The following is a 10,902-nucleotide window of genomic DNA, read 5'->3' as shown; positions in this document are numbered from 1 at the left end:
GAACTGTAGCGTTCATCACCGTATGATCCGTTTTCTTAGACAAGTCGCTGAAATCCATTTTCTTGTTTTTATGTTTCCACTAACATACATGAAACAACCGCAAAGATTGTAAAAAGTAATCATCGTATTTGAAGTGAATCGCGATTACCGCTGACCGTTCTTATACATAGTACTTTTATTGTGAATTGTTTTTTTGTTGTTTTTTTTTTTCCTTTTTTGTTATGCTTGCAAGGCCGACTTATTTGTGTTTTGGGTCGCACGAACTTTTAACAATTTCATGCTAAATATCTGCCCATCATTGGAAATCCTCCGAATTATTTGCACATTTGTCTAATCGTGAAAAGTGAAGACATATCTGGTAAACATTAGGTGACGAAATTTTAGTGAATTTCCATTTAAGTTTCATGCTGGAATGTAACATAATAATTTAAGACAACAATCTTCACGCTAAGGGTCACGGGTACGCAGGGATGCGTTCAATCGCTTTGTTACGTAAATCGGAGTATATTGATTTGTGACCTTGTTTGTTTTTAATAGCATTAATTTACAAATAAAACTATTAAAAATGTCAGTGAAATCAGTTACATCATCTTTACTTAGAAAATCAAGACGCAATGGCCTTGACCTGATTCGGGGGATATATGGAATTGCAATACATTTCCATTATGACATTAATTACTGGACTTAATTGATTCATTCACCGGCTGATGTTTGACGAAACATCCGTAGGTACAAGGCATATATAATGCCGTATCCATAGACACAAAACTGCAGCTGAAAGAATCTGATCTGGGTGGGATTCGAACCTGCGACTTTCCGATATTTCGTTAAATATCGTGCCAGCCGTCAGTAAACCAAAAAAGAAGAAAAAAAAAACAAAATAGTAAAGCACCAATGAACATAAAAATAAAACAATTCACACGAGAATACACATTCATGTTTCAATTTCCTGTATTTGTACGTGTCATATAAAACATTCAAGTTAGACTTGTAAGGAATTCTCATGATTTTTTATGAGATTTATAAGATCCTTATACAATTTATGTGGAGCACTCATCGCATACAGGTAATCATAATGATTCCAGCCCTCAATAATCCTGTCAAACACTATGTTTTTAAGTTTAGATCGTAGAGCTGTGACGTCAGTAGGGTCTGCCAGCCAATCAGATGTTCCAGTGACCAGGGCAACAGGTGTCTCTATTTTTGTGACATCATACAATGGCGGTGTCGTCTGTAATATACATCAACATTTTTTATCAAAAAACAAAACAAACAAATGTTGAACCTAAATGCATGCTCTTTTCATGAGCAACGTACAAATAGAAATACTCGACATATAAACTTTCCTAAATGCATCATGCTCGGTTAGGCTACTCTTGTTTGCTCATCTTACGTTTAACGGAACATCAACACAAGAAAAGTTGTATCGTGCCGATATAATGGGAGTAAAGTGTCTAGCCAGGATTCGAACCCGAATCCCTCTGGTAGAGAGTCCGGTACTCTGACCATAGAGATAATACGGCTTCAGCTCCTACAGCACAAATTAGTGCGTGTGTGTGATTTTGGATTTTTAACGTAGCTTTTAATCATTTTTCAGTCAAATTACTACGGTGTCTGCAGTGTGGCAGTTTATAGTGGTGTCTAGCATTGTGGCATCATGTCCCACCCAGTCACATTATCCTGAAACCAAGCCGACCAGTCCCAGCACTAACCCCTTAATGCTGAACTCATAGTGAGGATGCTGTCAGTACCATATTTATAAGTCTTTGGTACGACTCGGCCAGGGTTCGAATCCTGGATCTGCAGCATCAGAGGTGGACGCTCTAACCACCTAGGCCAGCGAAGCGGTCCACAAATTAGTAATTATGATAAACGGTCCGTCATAAAGTGCTTGTAATATTTTAAAATAAAAATGATGGAAAATAATGAAATGAAAATGTTTCTAAAAATTAAACTGATTTTGCAATGTCTCCTTGTACTGACAGGAAAAAGAAGATTTGTCTTTGTTCGTTTATTTATTTTTTTATTTTGAATATATTAGCGCTCTTTATTTTTTTGCAACAATAGTCAATTAACGAACTTCAAAAAGAAAGACAGGTGAATTAAATCTTATGAATAATAATTTAACACAATTAATTAAAACGATTACATAAGCAAGGCAAATCTAATATTTGACCAATATATACGAGTCTCGACCTCAATTACATGTAGTGGACATGGGTATAATAACATATATTGTACAGGGAGACAATTTTATTATTATTTTTCCCCTTTCCGCGTTGTTATTCAGTTCAAATTGTCACGACTGATGGCGAGGAAAACATGATATATGCACTGAAATAAAGATACCTGGTTGTAGTGTTTCATATTTTCTTCAGGCGACTGAAAGTCGAACATCTGATATTTTCCAGACATAACCGACTGAAACAAATAAAACAAAGTAATGTTATTTTAGGTTGTAAAGATAGAAAGATACAATTATTGTTTAAAAACCAGTGTAAAATCAAGCATATTGTAAATTAGTTCGCGCTTTAATGTAATCGACATATTGAGAATCCGCAAAAATGTTTCAAGGAACCAAAGTATGACTGTTGTAGAATTTTTTTGGCGTCGAACATCAATACACAAGGCGCTCAAACGTCATATCAAACGGTTAATGTTACTAAATTCGGCTTTGTGCAGGGACACTTTGAACATTCATTTCCATAAATTGACGCGAAAGAAGACACACAAAAAATAAATTCCCGTTATTCTCTGTTTAATCAATCGACATTAGTAACGGAAATCAGAGCAATTTTGTCCGAGACCACTATCATAAAACTTTATTCTGGATTTTGAATAATAAATGTTACTCGAATGGTGAAACTGCTACTCCAAAGATTACTTAGTGCCGAGGCAATTGGAGTAAAGTGCTTTGCCAAAGGACACGGCTGTATCCAACCCGAATTGATAAAAGGCCGGTAAGTCAGCCCCTCACCCGTGATGATATTGATTGGTGGTTTAGGGGCTGATATAACCTATTCATTAAAACATGCATCGGTGAACATTTTATACACATACTAGTATTTCTTCAAGCTGTGGAGCTACCGTATGCTGATGGAGTCTTTTACATTATATTTCCAGAGCAAATCCTCTGATGACTTATAAATCTACATGGAATATCACAACACTAGGTCCTGTGGTCATTTTGAATTTCGCGCAAGATATGTCTGTTACCAATTACCACCTGTACGTGTCTAAAACGTACGCAGGCTTGTTCCGAAAAGCTCTGGATGCAGCAAAATTACACATTTTAATGAACAAGTGATATCAGACGCACATATGGTCCATCAGTATCAACACAGATTGGGGGTGGGGGTGATTTATCGGACTAGATCGATACGATCTTGGAAATCGAATCTGCACCATTTCTGCCTAGAATCGGACATGCCACCACGACTCGCGTCACCAGAAAGATTCTGTATACTTTGGTTTGCGTAATACACTATTGGTTCGTATCGTTTCCGTAGTCTCTTTATCATAATACTTTTTTCTAAGAAAAACACTCTTTAATGGGACAAACATACATAATCTATTTTCCTCACGGTTGTAAAGAATGTCAATGATGAAGACGGTCGAGACAACTTGTTGTAATCCACAATGGTTACTTTGCTTTCTATGACTACGCGTGTCAAAGAGAAGAAAGGGTTTTTAATTTTGTTTTTATTAACATGGCTCTCGAAAGCCTATTTTCAGATAAAGTCATGAAACACACACACACACACACACACACACACACACACACACGCTAATGTCCGGAAAGTTCAGAACATGAGCTTGGAGCTCGAGTAGCCAGTTGCTTAATATTAGTTAGAACATTCTGCTCCCAATTGGGGAATGCTTCAACGATAGGTATTGGTAGGTTTTATTATTGAGAATCTTTGTTTGGGCTTTTCTTTACAACACAGAAACACAAGTGCCCAAGGACAGAACACATCGGCTAGCCCTGGCCGATCTAATGGTATGCTTCGAACCAGTACCCTTTCAGTCGCGAGTTCGACACACTAACCACTGCGGCTCCTTCACATAGAACAGTACTAGCAACCTACGTCAGCACAGTCTACATCACGTGACACTAGTTCTTACCGTAGCAGGATGCTAAATTATTCGCCAGTCCCCAGGTAGTTGGTACCTCACCCATTCAGTTGTATAAAAAAAAAAAAAAAAAAAACCTGCTCAAAACTTTGTATTTTCATACTTTAATTTCAAAGTTCTAACCCTATTTTTGGTAGGGTTTTCCTTAATACTATTATCTTAGCGTTTCAAATGCATCGACCAACCTGATGCGAACTGCGCGCATTCACTAATTTGGATATTTCCGTTGCTTTGATATGCGACACGATTTTGTCAATGGAAACTTTCAATAGAGCCGATGAGCAAAGTAACATCGCCTTGGTTGTTGTATCTGAGTTTGTCAGATAATCTGACAAAACAGCAGCATGTAGTCACGAACTACGGAACGGCCACACGAGCTGGGGTTGTGTTATTCCACGTGGATTCTAAAGTTGTCCGAATAAAGTTTTTTGATCTGGAAATATAGTCTTTACACATCGCTCTGATAGGGTCCATTAGCAGGCCTTGTATGAAGAACCGCAGGAAATAACGGTAATTGTCTAAAAGCGTACATTTATATACAGCAGACACATTTGCTTGCATCAACTGTGCAATTTAATGAATAGATGGCATCATATCTAATAAACTGTCCATCAGCATAAGCACATGTTGGAAAGGGGGTGGGGGATGAGGTGGAGTAGTTGATTGGTCAGATTAGCCTAGAAGAAAGACCTTGTGTGTGGACCTAAAAGCACAGGTTCTCAAGAATCGTTTTTGCAAAGATTACGTTACACATGAATAATTGTTTATTGTTCGCGTCTTCATTTCTTTCTAAGTCTATGACTAAGTACCCCACACACCCACTACCGCAACTGTCAATACGTTTGTATTGGAAATTGACTTCTTTCGAAAGCACCAACAGTCCTTAGTCGGGGATTCTATAGAAAATTATATTCCATCTCCAAGAGAATTTTTTTAAAAACCCCAGTAATATATTGCTGCAAACTGGAAATCAATGGCGAAAAAATTGTTACCTATAGAACTTCGACGAATAATGCATATGTACTTACGGCCAGTAATGTAAGCTGTATACAAAAAATGTCGAAAATCAACTTCTTAATTTAGTGTGTATGATACGTAAGGTCATCAGACATGGAAATGAAATATTGATAAAATAAGATCAATTTTAACCTCCTTAATTGATAGATCTAAGTTTGGTGAAGCCTTGGAAGAACACAATACAAGGCGAAGAAATTTTAAAGAATGCACGCATATTCATTAGTGTGGATCAAGTCACTTTATGCCGACTGGAAAATATAGTTCTTGTTTGTATCATAGGAAAGAAAACACCATGGCTGTCCAAGTGCGTTCTGCAGTATTCTCAATACGTCTTTCCATTATGTTCTGTAGACCATTTTATTCAATACCAAATTATTTGAATCTAAATTCATCATTTCATTTGTTGGGTTAACTCAGTTCATTTTAGACTACATCGTCTTATTTAACACCACGTCATTTAGAGAGAAAAAAATGTAATCATTCCGCTTTCTTCTTTGGGTCATATCATTGAATACCACGACATATGGAACCTAGGTTCATCATTTCATTTATTGGGTGAAACCATTTGATTTTATGCTATTTAAATTCAATTAATAACACGTCATTTTGAGTCGAAATTAATCATTCTATTTTGTTGTCTGAATCATTTCATTCAATGGCAAATCATTTGGAATCTAAATTCATCATTCCATTTCTTGAGTAAAATCATTTCATTTTAGACTACATCTTTTTTTTATGATACCACGTCATCTGGAAGCAGGTTCATCGTTCCGTTTTGCTCTTTAAATCATTTCATTCCACACTAAATAATTTCATTTAATACTACGTCATTTGGGATCTATGTATCTTTCCGTTTTGTTCTTTAAATCATTTCATACGACACCACTTCATATGGAATCTGGATTAAATCATTTCATTTCATACATCAATTGATTAATATAATTTTGGGGGTGATGGCTGCCCATAGGATAGCTAATAAACAATAGTCCGAGTATTCGCATAAAAGAGTGTTCACTCAATCGCCCATTCTCTCTCTCTCTCTCTCTCACACACACACACACACACACACACACACACACACACACACACATATATATATATATATATATATATATATATATATATATATATATATATATATATATATATATATATATATACAAAGCAAAGTCCGCATTTGGATACAGTATTGGGCACTATGTGAAACATCTATGTTAGTTTCAGATAAAACCTTCAAGAAAATGGTAGAAATAAAACGGAAAAAGCACCAAGAAACTGGTAGAAATAAAACGGAAAAATCACGAAGAAGCGCGTGTGTGTGTGTGTGTGTGTGTGTGTGAGAGAGAGAGAGAGAGAGAGAGAGAGAGAGATTTGATTTTTAGCGTAACTTTAACAATTTTTTGTTCAGCCGTATCGCTACGATGTCTGCGGTGTGACAGTGTATAGTGATGCCTAGCACTGGGGCATTATGCCGCAGACATGTAGCATGTAATGTCACACCCAGTCACATTATCCTGACACCAGGCCGACTAGTCACAATGCTACCCTCACATGAGGCAGCTGTTGGTACTATTTTTTTTAAAAAGTTTTTGATACGACTCGGCCGTGGTTTGATCCCGCGACCTCCCGCATCCGAGGCAGACGTTCACCAAGAAACTGCTTGAAATAAAACGGAAAAATCAAGAAACTGGTATAAAAAAACAACGGAAAATCAGCAAGAAACTTGTAGAAATAAAACGGAAAAGTCACCAGAAAATTTTCAGAAATAAAACGGAAAAATTACCAAGAAACTGGTAGAAATAAAAAGGAAATATCGTTCAGATTGCAATGTTTTCAATTGTAAGATCAACTGAAGAAAAAAGAGCATTAAAAAGGTAGAAATATGTTAAGTTTGGAATTTAATTTCGATTATGAAAGAAATTTCGATTATGAAAGAAAAAACAATCAGGCCTTTTGTAGTATTCATCCATATATTCGCAACTACAACTTCATGTGGTAATAAATGTCCAGACTGCATCACTAACCGCAGTTAATAGTGTATACATTTTGCCCTCGGAAGTATCGAGTGGAGAGTGGGTCAAAGGATTGGTCTAAAGTTAATGTAAAATCTTGCAGTCGAAATCGAGTCCACACGGTGAGGAGGTAGTCTTCCCATAATTTTTTTGTCGAAATTAATTCAAAGATCGACAACAAGAATCGAATTGCTGATCTGAAAAATACCAAAGAGGATGCGAGTGGAACTATTACATGAAACCCAAATTCAAACCAAACAAAGCATTTTTCTTTCACACCTATAATACCAAGGCGAGGTCTGTGGAAAGAATTAACGACGGAAAATTATGTTGATGTTTTGACGCTTTCACTTGTATGTAGTATATAATCCAAAACGTAGTACATCCCATTTTAGCAAGTGACATGGGTCATTACAGCCTCCGTTTACTTTTTCTGTTGTCTGCGTGGGTTCGAGTCTCGGATTCGGCTAATGTGGGCATGTGAGAAAGCTTGCCAGTAGCTTCTCGTGGGTCGGTGGTTCTTTCAGGGGTTTTCCCGGGTTCTTCCTCCACCATTAATACTGGCCGCCATGTATAGCCTATCGTGTGCTGAAAAATGGCGTTAAATCCTACAACAACAACAACAACAACTTTTTCTGTTAATGTGAGTAATAAACATGAAGGCATACATGAAATTGCACGACCATACATGCAACAGTGTCTAGAAACTGTGCTACAGGAGGTACAATCTGGCATAGCTTGCATTGCAATGCAATTATTATTGCCGTAGATATCTAAATACAATATGAGAGAGAGAGAGAGAGAGAGAGAGAGAGAGAGAACGTTAGAGCGTAGACATTTACTTGGTAACACATTCAATGACCCACACGATCCCATTACACAAAAATTACCTCTACTGCTCTAAATACTGCGAATCAGAACTGCTTTACTCGTTAGAATATACATTACTATTAATTAAAACGACCTTATTTCATGGGTGGCACAGTAAGCTGTATATTATAGAAATTAACCTGAACGCATATCGAGGTCTACCTACTCGAGTATCAGACTACACATTTTGGCATGTGACCATATTACTTGTGGAATAGTAAGGTTCTAACGACAGCTATCGAGCGAGCGTTAAACGACCTTGACATAGACACTCATAGTACTAATATTAGTACCCCATCTCCTACCTCGTGGACGGGTACTAACATGAGCATATACGTGTCAATGGAGCAAGCCGGGTGTGATTCACACCCGGCGCTCTTTTAGCCTAATTTCAACAATTTGAACAAATTCTTTGCATATAATGAAATAAATTGAGTAGTCATCTTATTTAATACCGGAAGTATCGCAAATCTTTGTAGAAATAGTTGTAAAATTTCGTTGACCTCTTTTATCCGATATTTTCGTTTAGATCGTCTGCCTTATTAGTTCAAATAATGATTACTTCCTTTCTCAGCCTCGTCTGTTTGCGTGCCATATAAGAACACTGAGACCTTATTTGGAAACGTAAACAAATCGTAGTATAAATATGGCGCTGTTTGAGTCAGAAATTCTGCCCATTAAAGGTAAATACGGTTTATCGGCAACTTTGAAGTTCCACCAAGAAGCCATTATTCGACACTTGATTGATAATAACATGGCGTAGAATATCCAAATATAGTCTGGCAAGCTTTACATAGAAAAGGGATCACGGCGAGAGTCTCGTGTTATCTGTCATGGCGGACACGGTGAGGTTAATGTAACCATGTCAATGTATTTGATCGTGTAAGGGCTTAATACATTCAAAATAAGCAAAACTTCTTTCACAACATGATTATACTTATATAGTAGATTTCTACACCATTTGTTTTTCTGACTTTAGTGATGATTTCATTTGCCCCATTACATAATATGGGTCAGTGCGTAGCCTCAACAACAACAAATCAAGTTGAGGTTACGACATCGTAGCTAGGACACTCGCAATGCCGACAATCATCTGCATATAAAATGGTGCAATTGGACAATACAAAGACAGTGGGTGAACTGCCTCTCTCTGTGTTACGTTATGTCATTACAATAACTGTAAAATTTTAACATTATCTTCCTATGCAAACGTCCGATCTACATGGAAATTAAGTGTTTTGGTTTAGACCATTTCTTCACCAGCTCGAGATTTTCGCGCCAATTCGTGACATAAACGTAAACTTCGGTTACTGCGGTGTACACTGCTTTTCACAGAAACTTTACATATCGTTTGAAAAGAATTTGTATCCACATAAACCGTTTCCGCTGCAGGGTACAATTTTACATTGAATATGAACGAAATACCTCAGTTCACTTGATGCAGTACTGCTCTTACTCAGCAGTGCGCATTCAGCGAAATAATGCTAAATACAAGTAATGAAATAAATTATCAAGCCTAACGTGTGCTACTTTTAATGAACAGTGGGCGAGGTGGACGGTTCGACTAGGGGGCCAATTACTCTTGCACCAGCCGTGGGTGCGTGTCGAAAACAAGTCATAGGTCATTAGATGTCTTATGTACAACTGAGAAAGACAGTCCAACAAGGAAATACTCTGCATTTTAAGAAATAAAACCTGCACACACAAAAAATTAAAAATATGGTGCAAACAAGAGTATATCTAAGAGGCCGCTCTATCGTCAGCAAATGATAATAACCTACGTTTCTCGTATGTGCCCAACCGAAAGTAAACAATCCATATACCAGTTCAGAATGATTAAGGATGTGTGAAAATGAGCAAAGCATACCCCAACTTACGCTTACGGCGTGTAAATAAAATTTATTTATATTAGTTTCTATTTATATTCATTTTATTTTTTCGAGTTATATTCAAAACTTGATTATTTATATGCAATAAATGTTATTCATAATCTACTTTGTTTTTCTAGTTTTTATGTAATATATTATACATGTCAAACAAATGCACCTATATTATAGATCATAGACGAATATTGCGCTCCGTATCGATTTATTGAGGTCAACTAAACATTCGAAGTTTCAAACCACCTAATCACTGTTTACAGGAGTCACGACTTTCTATACAAGATATTCCCAAGGGCCAGATATGCGATGGGATGAATCCGCCCAACATATCAACAGAAGCTAATCTTGGCCGTCCCGATAATATGTACATGACCGTGACTGACCGGCTTGCCGATCATCTATCACGAAAACGTGTCCCATCAGCCATCCAGTGGAACTTGTGTCCAGATCAAATTCCAATTTATTTCTTCAAAAAGCCTGAGATAGAATCATTAAACATCCATATTGAAATATTTATCTGTTAATGAGGTGCAGTGAAACCGGTGTAAAGACTAGACCAGGTACCAGATGGAAGTAGTCTTTATAAGCATATCGTCTTTATATATGCTTTGATGACCTATCGACCTTTGCCTTATTCCATTGGTTGCCGTTATATGCAGGTGGCTACTCCGACGATTCGCTATTTTATTTATGTTGTTACCGTTATAAAATTATTTTATCATGAAGAGCCAAGTATCTTATTTCTTTGGGACTATTAACATGCTAAACTAGGCTCTGGTTCAGTTTTAAACAAGATTTATATTTCTGTATAGCTAGAAGTGCATATTTCTGTATAGCTAGAAGTGCATACTTCGAAAAGACACTGATAATGTAGGGAGAACATTTGAATGAAAGCTAGATAGTGAAATGTTAAATGAACCCTAGCTCTTATGTTTACAAAATGGAACAAAATGTTATGATTTTTGTTGTTGTTGTTCTAGGGTTTA

The 10,902-nt window shown here is 36.8% G+C and overlaps 1 protein-coding gene across 3 annotated transcripts in view; it reads right to left on the bottom strand.

The window, feature by feature from the left end:
- Nucleotides 1–933: 933 nt before the first annotated feature.
- Nucleotides 934–10,902, bottom strand: part of LOC149806128 (lysosomal acid lipase/cholesteryl ester hydrolase-like) — a 47,058-nt gene continuing 37,089 nt past the window's right edge. For all 3 annotated transcript variants that reach the window (XM_089937353.1, XM_089937362.1, XM_089937372.1), the window contains 2 exons: nt 2,350–2,421; nt 934–1,231 (listed from right to left, as the gene is read on the bottom strand). In XM_089937353.1, the coding sequence (XP_089793479.1) occupies nt 983–1,231; nt 2,350–2,421 (321 nt within the window). In that variant the 3' untranslated portion in view covers nt 934–982. The remainder of the gene's footprint in view (nt 1,232–2,349; nt 2,422–10,902) is intronic.

This window comes from Sinohyriopsis cumingii, chromosome 2, assembly GCF_028554795.1.
Source record: "Sinohyriopsis cumingii isolate HCF-2022 chromosome 2, ASM2855479v2, whole genome shotgun sequence".
Classification (NCBI taxonomy): Eukaryota; Metazoa; Mollusca; class Bivalvia; order Unionida; family Unionidae; genus Sinohyriopsis; species Sinohyriopsis cumingii.
Note: the sequence above shows the minus strand (reverse complement) of the source record. Positions and strands in the feature narration are given on the sequence as shown.